At 45.8% G+C, this 14,542-nt stretch overlaps 1 protein-coding gene across 1 annotated transcript; it reads left to right on the top strand.

The window, feature by feature from the left end:
- The first annotated feature begins 264 nt into the window (after nucleotides 1-264).
- On the top strand, nucleotides 265-13,618 carry LOC147983380 (uncharacterized). Its single transcript, XM_087539488.1, has 4 exons — nucleotides 265-444; nucleotides 553-706; nucleotides 4,592-4,602; nucleotides 13,421-13,618. The coding sequence occupies exons 1-4, from the start codon at nucleotides 265-267 to the stop codon at nucleotides 13,616-13,618; spliced, it is 543 nt and encodes a 180-aa protein (XP_087395614.1).
- The last annotated feature ends 924 nt before the right edge of the window (nucleotides 13,619-14,542 follow it).

The following is a 14,542-nucleotide window of genomic DNA, read 5'->3' as shown; positions in this document are numbered from 1 at the left end:
ATGTTTAAAACTCGAATCAGGTGAGCGGGACCCACAGCATGGGACCCACTAATTTATCCAACTCAGCATTGGTCAGGTGAACGAGACCCACAGTGTGGGACCCACTAACTTATCCAGGTCAGCATTGGTACAAGAGGACACCGAGCCTTACCCCGAGCCGTGCAGCACCCGAGCCCATCCTCCCCCCTCCCCCTCCCCGACCGTTGTTGTTCTTCTTCTCCGGCGACGACGCGCAGCAACGCCGTTTCGAGCCGCGACCTAGCAATGTCGAGCTCCGCTTCAGCCTCCCGCCGCTCATGGCCGCGCTATGGCGCAGTGCCCATGACAAGGTGCCCTGCATGCCCATGTATCGCACCCCTGAAGCGGCTAGTCACAACGACCGACAAGAATGGCAACCTTGGGCGGGAATTCGTGAAATGCGAGAGCAAACCAGAGCAGGGAAAGGTGAGATTTTACTTCTCAATATGCCAATTTTGGTTTTTGTCTCGCAACTTCATATTTGCCCAATTTTTCATTGGATTTGGGATTTAGGGTTCATCTTTCCAATTTCAGAAATTGAAGCAATGCACCCATTTTGAGTGGCTAGATGAGTACATAGAGCGGATTCAACTGGAGGGTGCATCAGGGGAGCTCGATTTACTGTTGGAGGCGGAGAAGTTGGGCAAGTTTGGATCGGGCGCGTCTGGATCTGGGGCCCCTGGCACTGGTAGAAAAAGGGCCTATTGTCCCGGTTTGTAAGGGCCTTTAGTCCCGGTTCCTGAACTGGGACTAAAGTGTCGGTACTAATGCCCTGTCCCTTTAGTCCCGGTTCAATCCAGAACCGGGACTGATGGGCCTCCACGTGGCCTGTGCGCGGAGCCCAGGCAGGAGACCCTTTGGTCCCGGTTGGTGGCACCAACCGGGACCAATAGGCATCCACGCGTCAGCATTTCTGTGGCTGGGGTTTTTGTTTTTTTTAAAGGGGGGGTGGGGTTTGGGGGGTTTTGGGGGTTTTGGGGGGTTAATTTAGGTGTTTCATATATTGTGTTAGCTAGCTATAATTAATAGAGAGAAGTGTCCTCTCTTATGTCCATGCTTGGTCGACGCTACGTACTATACATACGTATAGAGAGGACTAGACACGCTAGCTAGCTAGTAAGCAAACGAAGGAAACAAAAGATCGTCATGAACATATATGCATACAGAGAGAAGTGATATCGACCACCTCTCCTTCTCCGAGAGATTGGTCGAACAACAAGTTCTCGTATATCTATCCGACACTATCGGCTACATATATACAATAATTATCTCTTACAAATATAATCATACGGACTCATGGTCCACATAGTATTCTCCGTCTTCAGCGATCACGTGGTCAAGAAAGAATGCCGCCAATTCCTCTTGAATTGCTCGCATGCGAGCTGGTGCTGGGAGTTCATCCCGCTTCCGAAACATCTAATTTGAAGTAGGGGGTCAATACATATATATATGAATGAATGAAACTCAACACAAATGATGGTATTGAAATAAAATTGTGAATGTTGTTATTTACGTACTTCATATTGTTCGTCAGAGTACCCGCTCCGCTCACAAGTCGTGTGGCGGATGGACTCGCAGACGTAGTATCCACAGAAATCATTCCCTTGTTCCTGCCACAACCACTTTACAAGAAATAAAGGTCAATCAAACTAATAAGCAAGAATGCTAAATGGTATTGATGAAACTAGCGCTTGAATCACTAGGAGATGCGCAGAACATGCTACTATATTACTTACTTTCGGGTGTCTAAATTCCAGCTCCTTCGGCAGTCTTGGAACTTTTCTGGTGAATTTTCTCCAAACCCTGCCGGACAAATAAAACAATTACTTGATATCAGAAAATGAACAAAGTTGCTGATACGGTGGATAATGATCGATTTAACTTACTTCTTGAGGATTTCAGTCATGTCCGCATACTCCTGGGGATCTTTTCGTTTAGAGTCCAAGACGGTTACTACTCCCTGCTCAAGCCTAATCTCTAGGAGAATATAGTGGAAACTGCACACGCATGCATAACTCATCAATTACATTACTATAACCTGGACTAATATATAAGGGAAACCGAATATGCACAAGACAGTAACACTCACTTGAAGTTGTAAGGAAAGAGTATTATATCTTTGTTTTCATTTTTTTGAATGATCATAGCAAGTTGGCCTCGGTATCTTCGGGACGATGTTCAACCTCAGTTGCATCTATGAGATATGTGTTAACGAATCCAATATCACCGATTTGTCTTTTCTTTAATTCGGCGATCTTCAATCTGCATAATATAGTGAGGATAATTATAAATACATGCAATGAAAGAGATGAGCTATATAGAGAGACTTAATGACAGAAGTAGTAGTACTTACAGACAGTAGCAGGTGATCGTTGTTTTATCGAGGGCCAATTGATTGAAAAACTGATAGAATTCCTCAAATGGAATAGGCACCAGTTCAATTCCAATGAGGTCATGCTCCAGTTTAACTCTCGCATACAAAGTACTCCTCCCCCCAGACTCTCTGCAGATTTTCAAGTATCAATCATGTAATCTTCGCATCATCATTGTTAAAGATTTTTCATCTTTGACGAGAGGCTTCCCGTACTCGTATCTGTGTATCTGCACCTCCATGGGATCATAATGTACATCGTCGGGCAGGTAATCGTCAACATTGCCATAACCGGGCACCATCCTCGGATCGACGATGTCGCTAGGCACCTTGAGCGGGGGGCACGATTGCTTTGCTTGTTCGCCGAGCTGGGCAATTTGTTTCCCAGCTGCTCGTCGTTCTTTCAGCCTTTGATCACTGACTGTACTTCCCGACCGCTCCACTTCGGCCCATGTCTTTGCAATAATGCACTCATAGTTGCCTTTCGGCAGAGACTTGGGTGGTTTTGCCAGGGCAGCCAGAGTGCGCTTCACTTTCACCGGATCTACCTTCTCTTCCGGAGGTGGATGTCTCTTTGCTTTCAACCCTTGAAACCAGTCATCCACTTCGGTTCGCGCGATCTTCGCGTTCTCCTCCGGGGTCCTCTCGTATGGTAACTTCTGTGGACTCTTCAGAGAAGGACCGAATCTGTATGTCCTCCCGCCTCTAGTTGTACTACTAGACGCCGGCCGAGCAGATGAAGCGGTTGTCTTCTTTACTTGCTTACGAGGCGGAGGAGAAGGACTACGACGCGCCGGAGCAGCTGCCGGAGCGGCGGCGGGTCTCTTCCGCCCTTGCTGACGAGGCGGAGAAGGAGGAGGCTGGCTGCTCGGGCGCGCCGGCGCAGGCGGAGTGCCGCCACGCGCCGGAGAAGGAGCCGGCCGAGGCCCCTGATCGTCACTCGCCGGAGGAGGAGGCGGTGGAGGAGGCGGAGTGCCCTGACTTGCCGGAGGAGGAGGAGGCGGAGGCGTCCAGTTCGGAAGGTTGATGAGCTCCTTCCGCCATAGGCATGGAGTCTTCAGAGCAGATCCCAGCCGAGTCTCCCCTTCACCGATAGGGTGGTCAAGCTGGAGGTCCTCAAATCCCTCCGTTATTTCATCCACCATCACCCTAGCATATCCTTCCGGAATCGGCCGGCAGTGAAAAGTTGCGCCGGGTTCAGTAGGATAAACTGAGCCAACAGCCACCTTGACCTTCAAATTCATCCATTGCGTCATAAGGTGGCAATTTTGAGACTCCGTGATAGCATCCACGGGATAGCTGGCAGGATCCGTCAAGGCATGCTCCGGCTGAAGCAGCTCGGTGGAAGCCATGCTGCTTCTGCGCTGAGATGGCGGGATAGCTTCGGGGGAAGCTTCGGCAGTACGTTTGCTGCGATTTGCTTCTCGTTCCTCTATCGCGTCTACCTTGCTTGCAGCGCCTGCATTTGGGTCTGCTGCACTTTTTTCCTCCTCTCATGGGATTTGTAACCGCCTGCGTCCGAAAACCCAACCTTCCACGGAATGGAGCCTGGCGTGCCTCGTGTCCGTCCAGGGTGCTCATGATTCCCGAGGGCCATTGTGAGCTCGTCGTTCTCTCTATCTGGAAAGAACTTCCCTTGCTGCGCTGCTTCGATATACTGCTTAAGCTTCCTGATTGGTATGTTCATTTGATCGTTCGTCCAAATGCACTTCCCTGTTACAGGGTCCAAGGTTCCGCCAGCCCCGAAGAACCAAGTCCGGCAACGGTCTGGCCAGCTAATTGTCTCTGGTTCGATCCCTTTATCAACCAGATCATTCTCAGTCTTGGCCCACTTAGGCCGGGCTACGAGGTAGCCACCTGACCCCGTGCGATGGTGAAGATTCTTCTTCGCAGCATTTTGCTTGTTTGTCGCCGACATCTTCTTACTCTTTTCCGATGTCTTGTGGGCCACAAATGCGGGCCAGTGATCTCTGATCTTCTCATATCTGCCCTTGAATTCTGGTGTCTCATTATTTTCGACAAACTTATTCAGCTCTTTCTTCCACCTCCTGAATAGTTCTGCCATCCTCTTAAGAGCAAAATACTTGATTAATTGCTTTTTAACTGGGTTCTCTGGATTATCCTCTGGCGATAGGGTGAAATTTGACTTCAGCTCAGTCCAAAGATCATTTTTCTGCATATCATTGACATAAGACACCTCAGGGTCTTCTGTAGTCGGCTTAAACCATTACTGGATGCTTATCGGGATCTTGTCCCTAACCAGAACCCCGCACTGAGCAACAAATGCGTTCTTTGTTCGGATGGGTTCAATCGGTTGGCCGTCGGGCGCGATTGCTATGATCTCAAACTTTTCATCCGAGCTCAACTTTTTCTTCGGGCCTCATCTCTTTACCGAAGTTGTGCTCGATCCGGAGGGCTAGAAAAAAGAACAAAGACTTAATTAATATGTGTACATACCAAAACAATGAATGCATCAATCAGCTAGTCAGCACAGGCTTAACTAATATATATACCTGGCCGAACTCGGTTCGGTCACCGGAGCCGTCATCACGGTCTCCTTCTTGCACCGGCATTGGGTCACCGGAGCCGTCCTCATGTTCTTCTTGCACCGGCATTAGGTCACCGTAGCCAGCTTCTTCACCCTCTCCTTCCATACCATCGGTGTCGTTGAGAAACAACGAGAAAACATCACTTCCTTCTGCGATTATGTCCCTCAACAACGCTTCTTTTGCTTCATCTCGGGCGGTGTCCATAGTTTCTACAAATATTTACAACATGGCAATTATTATTCAAACATGACAGATGGATATATTAGTGCCAAACGTAGAACTAGCTACCTAATCATAGTAAGGAATCATATATATTAATTAGTGGCCTCGACGCTGCTTCTCTAGGGTTTGGGGTGGCCTCGACAACGCTTCAAGGGTTTGGGGTGGCCTCGAGAACGCTTCAAGGAGGGGGTAATATCGACCCCCCCCCCCGACGTGTTGAAGCTATCAGGAGGGGGTATATATCGACAACGACGACACTACATCTATATGTCCCTCGACGACCCTCGTTCCCGATAAAAAAAGAGGAAGAAGAAGAAAAAAAAGAGGAGAAGAAAGAATAGAGGAGAAGAACTCCTCTATTCTTTCTTCTCCTCTTTTTTTCTTCTTCTTCCTCTTCTTTTTTTATCCTCTTCTTCCTCTCATGTTCGAGAGGATCGCCGAGGGGTCGGGAGGTTGCCTAGTGTCAAAGGATTCAACAAAACCATGTCTTCATCATTAGGCGAAAGTAATAGGTGCATGATGGTACGAAGCTCTCCAAAGTTATTTTGGAACGGAGTCCTAGATAATATAATTCGCTTTTTGGTACAAAGTTCAGCAAGAACCTTCCAAATATCGTTATTTGGAAGGCCTTTGCTGAAATTCATACAAAAAGGCAAATTATCCTATCCGGGACACCATTCCAAAATAACTTTGGAGGACTTCGTCATGCCCTGGTTACTCCGGCTAATGATGAAGCCATGGATTTCTTCAATACTTTAACACTAGGAGACCTCTCTCGACCCCTCGGCGATCCTCGACCCCTCGAGCCCTCGATGACCCTGGAACCCTCGACCCCTAGACGACCCTGGAACCCTCGACCCTCGATCCCTCGACCCTCTACCCTAGTTCCCGACCCTCGACCCCTCGGCGATCCTCGACACCCTCGTTCCCGATAAAAATTAAGAAGAAGAAGAAGAAGAAGAAGAAGAAGAAGAAGAAGAAGAAGAAGAAGAAGAAGAAGAAGAAGAAGAAAGAGGAGAAGAAGAAAGGAATAGCTAGAGGAGAAGATCGAAGAAAAAAAAGAAGAAAAAAAAGAGGAGAAGAAGAAAGGAATAGTTGAGAAGAAGAAAAAATAGAATATATTCTATTTTCTCTTCTTCTCCACTATTCCTTTCTTCTTCTCCTCTTCTTTTTCTTCTTTTTTCTTCTTCTTATTTATTTCTCCTCTTCTTCTTCTCCTCTTCTTCTTTCTTTCCTCTTCTTATTTTCTTTCTTTCCTGTACTTCTTTTCCTTCCTTCTTAATATCACTTAACAAATTTTGCAACGATAGAGCGGGGGTGCTCCCGTGGTCTAAAATCCGTCTATGCACGATAGAAAATTCTGAAAAAATACATCTATGATCCCTCAACGTCCCCGCCTCTCTCATGAACAAAAAAAATATGTGAATTAAAAAAACATCATGTTCTATGAACAAAAAAACATCATATTTCATCCACATTCGTGCATACATCATATATATGATCATCTATGAAAAAACATCTCTATAAAAAAATCATTACATATATATATATATAAACAAGCATATGTATATATAAAAAACAAGCATATATATATATAAAACAAGCATATATATGAAAAAATATTGCAAAGGGAGGGCGCCGGTGGCCGGACCAAGCTGAGGAGGCGGGCAGGGGCGCAGGCGACGGCGAGGGCGGGCCGGGGCGGCGCGCGTCGGGGCAAGGGCGCGGGCGACGGCGACAGGGGCGGGCCGGGGCAGCGCGCGTCGGGGCAGGGGCGGGCGGCGACGGCGACCGTGGCAGGGGCTCGGGGCGCGGGGCGGCGCGCGCGAGCAGGGGAGCTCGAGGCGACGGCGGGGGCGGCGAGGGCGCCGGCGCGCGGGGGCTGGCAGGGGCAGGGCGACGGCGACGAGGAGCGGGCGGCGATGGCGAGCACGGGGCAGGGGCGCGGGGCGACGGCGACGGCGAGCACGGGCAGCCTGGCAGCGTGGGGGGCAAATGGTCGATGAGAAACTGAAAATTTCTTAAGTCCTGCTTATATACACAAAGTATTGGTCCCGGTTCATGGCACCAATCGGGACCAGTGCCCCCCTTTAGTCCCGGTTGGTGCCACCAACCGGGACCAAAGGCCAATTTTCAGCAGCCCAAAGGGCGGGAAGCGGCGGCCTTTGGTCCCGGTTGGTGGCACCAACCGGGACTAAAGGGGGGCATTGGTCCCGGTTGGTGCCACGAACCGGGACCAATGCCCCCTTTAGTCCCGGTTGGTGCCACCAACCGGGACCAATGGCCTTGTGCTGCCCCGCGCCCAAAAGTTTAGTCCCACCTCGCTAGTTGAGAGGGCTCGGGAGTGGTTTATAAGCGCTGCTGCGCCCACCCTCCCGAGCTCCTCTCAACTGCAGGCTTTCGGGCCTAATCTGTCACTGCAATGCATGTGGGCCTACTGGGCCTGCTGCGGGCCTGAATCCTGGCCCATGGTAGGGTTTCTAGTCGTATTCAGGCCGTGGTGGCCCAGTAGGTGGCATTTTTTTGTTTTTTTGTTGCTTTATTTATTTTTCTTTTGTTTTTTGCTTTATTTTTTTTAATTCTTTATGCTTTTAGTTTTAGAAAAATTATAAACTTTTTGTTAATGCCATTAGTTTTCAAATTTGAAAACTCTTTTTTGGTTTTTTTGTTTTCTTTGTTGCTTTATTTATTTTATTTTGTGATTAACTTTACTATAAAAATAGTTTTTTCCTGTTTTTTTGATTTGTTTTTTGCATTATTTATTTTCTTTTTAATTTTTAATTCTGTTTGCTTTTAGGTTAGCAAAATTATAAACTTTCTGTTAGTGCCATTAGTTTTAGAAAAATTATAAACTTTCTGTTAGTGCCATTAGTTTTCAAATTTGAAAACACTTTTTTAGTTTTTTTGTTTCCTTTGTTGCTTTATTTATTTTATTTTGTGATTAACTTTACTATAAAAATTGTTTTTTCCTGTTTTTTTGATTTGTTTTTTGCATTATTTATTTTCTTTTGTTTTTTGCTTTAATTTTTAATTCTGTTTGCTTTTAGGTTAGCAAAATTATAAACTTTCTGTTAGTGCCATTAGTTTTAGAAAAATTATAAACTTTCTGTTAGTGCCATTAGTTTTCAAATTTGAAAACACTTCTTTAGTTTTTTTGTTTTCTTTGTTGCTTTATTTATTTTATTTTGTGATTAACTTTACTATAAAAATATTTTTTTCCTATTTTTTTGATTTGTTTTTTGCATTATTTATTTTCTTTTGTTTTTGGCTTTAATTTTTAATTCTGTTTGCTTTTAGGTTAGCAAAATTATAAACTTTCTGTTAGTGCCATTAGTTTTAAAAAATTATAAACTTTCTGTTAGTGCCATTAGTTTTCAAATTTGAATAGTTAAAATTTGAGTTCTTTGAAAATTGTTTGAATCACAAGTTTGTGATTAACTTACTAAAAAAATGAGAATAGATGCGCTTATAGAGAAAACTTGATGCACTTCGTGTACAAAATGGACAATCACTTTCAAATGAACTCTGAAAAAGTTGAAACTTGGGATGGTATCATAATTTCACCCACATAGCATGTGCATGTACAAAACGGACAATGGTAGCATGTTCGTGTGTTACAAAGTTGGCATGGTATCATCATAATAGTTGCGGGAGAAAGTCTTCACTTTTTCTTCGCTTGTGTCATTTGCTTATTGCGCCGTAACCATGGATAATCTTCATTGTTTATCAGGATGCTTGGGTCAGCCTTGACATTGAAGGGAGGAATTTCATGAAACTTTTCATAATCTTCAGCCATGTCTGTCTTGCCGTCCACTCTCAGGATGTCCCTTTTTCCTGAAAGAACTATGTGGCGCTTTGGCTCATCGTATGATGTATTCGCTTCCTTATGTTTTTCTTTTTCTCGGTTTGGTAGACATGTCCTTCACATAGATAACCTGTGCCACATCATTGGCTAGGACGAACGGTTCGTCAGTGTACCCAAGATTTTTCAGATCCACTGTTGTCATTCCGTACTGTGGGTCTACCTATACCCCGCCGCCTAACAGATTGACCCATTTGCACTTAAACAAAGGGACCTTAAAATCAGGTCCGTAGTCAAGTTCCCATATGTCCACTATGTAACCATAATATGTGTCATTTCCGCTCTCGGTTGCTGCATCAAAGCGGACACCGCTGTTTTGGTTGGTGCTCTTTTGATCTTGGGCGATCGTGTAAAATGTATTCCCATTTATCTCGTATCCTTTGTAAGTCAATACAGTCAAAGATGGTCCCCTAGACAACAAGTACAACTCATCACAAACAGTGTTGTCACCTCTGAGACGTGTTTCCAACCAACTGCTGAAAGTCCTGATGTGTTCACATGTAATCCAGTCGTCGCACTGCTCCGGGTGTTTGGAGCGCAGACCGTTCTTGTGTTCATCGACATACGGGGTCACCAAGGTAGAGTTCTGTAGAACTCTGTAGTGTGCTTGAGACCAAGAATATCCGTCCCTGCATATTATTGAGTCTCTTCCAAGAGTGCCTTTTCCAATCAGTCTCCCCTCATACCGCGATTTAGGGAGACCTATCTTCTTAAGGCTAGGAATGAAGTCAACACAAAACCCGATAACATCCTCTGTTTGATGGCCCATGGAGATGCTTCCTTCTGGCCTAGCGCGGTTATGGACATATTTCTTTAGGACTCCCATGAACCTCTCAAAGGGGAACATATTGTGTAGAAATACGGGCCCTAGGATGACAATCTCGTCGACTAGATGAACTAGGACGTGCGTCATGATATTGAAGAAGGATGGTGGGAACACCAGCTCGAAACTGACAAGACATTGCGCCACATCACTCCTTAGCCTTGGTACGATTTCTGGATCGATCACCTTCTGAGAGATTGCATTGAGGAATACACGTAGCTTCACAATGGCTAATCGGACGTTTTCCGGTAGAAGCCCCCTCAATGCAACCGGAAGCAGTTGCGTCATAATCACGTGGCAGTCATGAGACTTTAGGTTCTGAAACTTTTTCTCTGGCATATTTATTATTCCCTTTATATTCGACGAGAAGCCAGTCGTGACCTTCATACTGAGCAGGCATTCAAAGAAGATTTCTTTCTCTTCTTTCGTAAGAGCGTAGCTGGCAGGACCTTTATACTGCTTCGGAGGCATGCCGTCTTTTTCGTGCAAACGTTGCAGGTCCTCCCGTGCCTCAGGTGTATCTTTTGTCTTCCCATACACGCCCAAGAAGCCTAGCAGGTTCACGCAAAGGTTCTTCGTCACGTGCATCACGTCGATTGAGGAGCGGACCTCTAGGTCTTTCCAGTAGGGTAGGTCCCAAAATATAGATTTCTTCTTCCACATGGGTGCGTGTCCCTCAGCGTCATTCGGAACAGCTAGTCCACCAGGACCCTTTTCAAAGATTACGTAGTGTAAATCATTGACCATAGCAAGCATGTGATCACCGGTGCGCATGGCGGGCTTCTTTCGGTGATCTGCCTCACCTTTGATGGTTGGTCGGAAGAAATCGACGATGGCCCAGGTACACATTCTTCCTGCATTTGTCCAGGTATATACTTTCAGTGTCATCTAAACAATGCGTGCATGCGTGGTATCCTTTGTTTGTCTGTCCTGAAAGGTTACTGAGAGCGGGCCAATCGTTGATGGTCACGAACAGCAATGCCTTAAGGTTAAATTCCTCCTGTTTGTGCTCATCCCACGTACGTACACCGTTTTCATTCCACAGCTGTAAAAGTTCTTCAACTAATGGCCTTAGGTACACATCAATTTCGTTGCCGGGTTGCTTAGGGCCTTGGATGAGAACTGGCATCATAATGAACTTCCGCTTCATGCACATCCAAGGAGGAAGGTTATACATACATAGAGTCACGGGCCAGGTGCTGTGATTGCTGCTCTGCTCCCTGGAAGGATTAATGCCATCCGCGCTTAAAGCAAACCATACATTCCTTGGGTCCTTTGCAAACTCATCCCAGTACTTTCTCTCGATTTTTCTCCACTGCGACCCGTCAGCGGGTGCTCTTAACTTCCCATCTTTCTTTCGGTTCTCACTGTGCCATCGCATCAACTTGTCATGCTCTTCGTTTTTGAACAGACGTTTCAACCGTGGTATTATAGGAGCATACCACATCACGTTCGCGGGAACCCTCTTCCTGGGGGGCTCGCAGTCAACATCACCAGGGTCATCTCGTCTGATCTTATATCGCAATGCACCGCATACCGGGCATGCGTTCAGATCCTTGTATGCACCGCGGTAGAGGATGCAGTCATTAGGGCATGCATGTATCTTCTCCACCTCCAATCCTAGAGGGCATACGACCTTCTTTGTTGCGTATGTACTGTCGGGCAATTCGTTATCCTTTGGAAGCTTCTTCTTCAATATTTTCAGTAGCTTCTCAAATCCTTTGTCAGCCACAGCATTCTCTGCCTTCCACTGCAGCAATTCCAGTACGGTTCTGAGCTTTGTGTTGCCATCTTCGCAATTGGGGTATAACCCTTTTTTGTGATCCTCTAACATGCGATCGAACTTCAGCTTCTCCTTTTGACTTTCGCATTGCGTCCTTGCATCGACAATGACCCGGCGGAGATCATCATCATCGGGCACATCGTCTGGTTCCTCTTGATCTTCAGCAGCTTCACCCGTTGCAGCATCATTGGGCACATCGTCTGGTTCCTCTTGATCTTCACTAGCTCCCCCCGTTGCAGCATCATTGTATTCAGGGGGCACATAGTTGTCATCGTAGTCTTCTTCTTCGCCGTCTTCCATCATAACCCCTATTTCTCCGTGCCTCGTCCAAACATTGTAGTGTGGCATGAAACCCTTGTAAAGCAGGTGGGAGTGAAGGATTTTCCGGTTAGAGTAAGACCTCGTATTCCCACATTCAATGCATGGACAACACATAAAATCATTCTGCTTGTTTGCCTCAGCCGCATCGAGAAACTCATGCACGCCCTTAATGTACTCGCGGGTGTGTCTGTCACCGTACATCCATTGCCGGTTCATTTGCGTGCATTATATATAATTAAGTGTCCAAATTAATAGAAGTTCATCATCACATTAAAACCAAAGTGCATACATAGTTCTCATCTAACAACATATAGCTCTCCAGAGCATCTAATTAATTAAACCATACATTGAAACTATGTAAAACATTTCAATGCGAAAACAAATGCGATCATAATCACAACCAAGGTAACAATTGATCCAACGGCATAATGATACCAAGCCTCGGTACGAATGGCATATTTTCTAATCTTTCTAATCTTCAAGCGCATTGCATCCATCTTGATCTTGTGATCATCGACGACATCCGCAACATGCAACTCCAATATCATCTCCTCCTCCTCCTCATTTTTTTATTTTTTCCTTCAACAAATTGTTTTCTTCTTCAACTAAATTTAACCTCTCGACAATAGGGTCGGTTGGCATTTCCGATTCACATACATCCTAGATAAATAAAATCTATGTCACGTTGGTCGGCATAATTTTCATAAACAATAAATGAACCAATAGTTATAAAGATAATATACATACCACATCCGAATCATAGACAGGACGAGGGCCGACGGGGGCGGATACCAAAACCATCGCACTATATAAGATGCAATAATAAATGTAAGAAAATGATACAAGTATCTATCTAAACATACAAGTTTCAGAAAGAAGATAAGAACAAGAGGCTCACCACGGTGGTGTCGGTGATGAGATCGGCGCGGGTGATCGACGGCGGTGAAGACGGGGACGGGGCGTGACGGACCGCTAAATCTAGACAAATCTCGAGAAAAATGGAGCTTGGAGGTCGAGCTTCAAGAGGAGAAAGCTTAAGTAGTGTGGCTCGGGCATTCCATCGAACACCTCATGTGCATAGGAGGTGAGCTAGAGCACCACAAAGCCCTCTCCCCCTCGGCCAGAGAAAAACAGAGCACTGGGGTGCTCTGCTCGCGAGCGAGGGGTATATATAGGCACCTCATTGGTCCCGGTTGGTGACATGAGCCGGGACTAAAGGGGAGCCTTTGGTCCCGGTTCAAGCCACGAACCGGGACCAATGGTGGTGGGCCAGGAGCGAGGCCCATTGGTCCCGGTTCATCCCACCAACCGGGACCAAAAGGTCCAGATGAACCGGGACCAATGGCCCACGTGGCCCGGCCGGCCCCCTGGGCTCACGAACCGGGATCAATGCCCACATTGGTCCCGGTTCTGGACTGAACCGGAACTAATGGGCTGACCCGGCCTGGACCAAAGCCCTGTTTTCTACTAGTGTGGATCTGCCCATTCCACTGGGGCTACTGTGGGGGATGCAGGAGTGACGGCAGAGCTGAAGAAGCTGAACAAGCAGATGAAGAAACTCATCGAATTGCAGAAGCAGGGCAATTTGATGGGGCTGATGGCCGGACTTTTTTATGTTTGTGTAATTGCTCTCGCATTTGTTTATGTGATGATAATTAGTCATAAGTGAATAGATTGGGCATCATTTGTAATCGTAATGATATGTATATTTTAATAAAAGTGTTGCGCTGTACGAATTCGGCATGTCTTCTCCACTCTGTTTCGGCCCCGTTTTTTCAGTTCTTCAGTTCATCATCAGTTTCAGTGGTAGAGGGAGAAAAGGAAAAAAAGGTTCGTCCACAGTTGCTCGAAAAGGCCAGGCCCATATAGAAGTTAGGCAGGGCCGAATAGAACATATCCAGGCCCATTGATAAAAGAAGTGTAGCTAGTGCACAAAAAAGTGCACACGGTCATTGACATCGATATATCTTTTCGACTTTAGTTTATTTCACAAATTTTAAGTTTCATGCAGTCACCTTTTTTGAGATAACTCATCTGATAATTATTTGAGCTATTTTTATGCATAAGCTCTCGTGTTCGATGGTAGGGTCCCGTGTTGTTTCGGCTAAAACAAAAGGTTGGTTCTAGTTAGCAGTCTAACTTGCAGTCTTTGTGAACCAAAAAAGTTGCAACTGTTTGGTTCTAGTTTATTTCAACCAAGCACCATTTTTTTTATTTGTGCTATGGTGTTTTCAAAGTTTTTACTCGTGTGTTTCAACCGAAAAAGGTTGTGCCCCTCTCAAAAAAAGAAGACATCTAGTGTGCCCCTAGTAGCATCTCCTTACAACATAGAGGGGCATCCCCTTACAACATATAGTGCATAAAACATAAAAGGAAGATAATTAACTAGACACATGCTAACAACAACTTATATGATTGGATCATGTTTTAGTGCATTTTTTAGTACACATGGCCACATAAATAAAATGTAATGGAGAAACTTTAGGCCCGAAAAAACATTAATAGATAGCACAATAGAGGGGCATCGGGTACCCTAGTAGCATAGATAGATAGAACATATAGAGGGGCATCCCCTCACAACATATAGTTCATA

The sequence above is a fragment of the Triticum urartu genome, chromosome 2A, assembly GCF_056163025.1.
Source record: "Triticum urartu cultivar PI428250 chromosome 2A, HENAU_Tu73, whole genome shotgun sequence".
In the NCBI taxonomy this organism is placed as follows: domain Eukaryota; kingdom Viridiplantae; phylum Streptophyta; class Magnoliopsida; order Poales; family Poaceae; genus Triticum; species Triticum urartu.
This window is presented reverse-complemented; position numbering and strand designations above follow the sequence as displayed.

What these genes read in the sequence shown, in the direction of transcription:
- LOC147983380 (XM_087539488.1), top strand. Translation starts at nt 265, where the DNA reads ATGTCGAGCTCCGCTTCAGCCTCCCGCCGCTCATGGCCGCGCTATGGC. An exon ending in GCAAACCAGAGCAGGGAAAG is followed by an intron (nt 445 to 552) that starts GTGAGATTTTAC and finishes TTCCAATTTCAG; the next exon opens with AAATTGAAGCAATGCACCCA.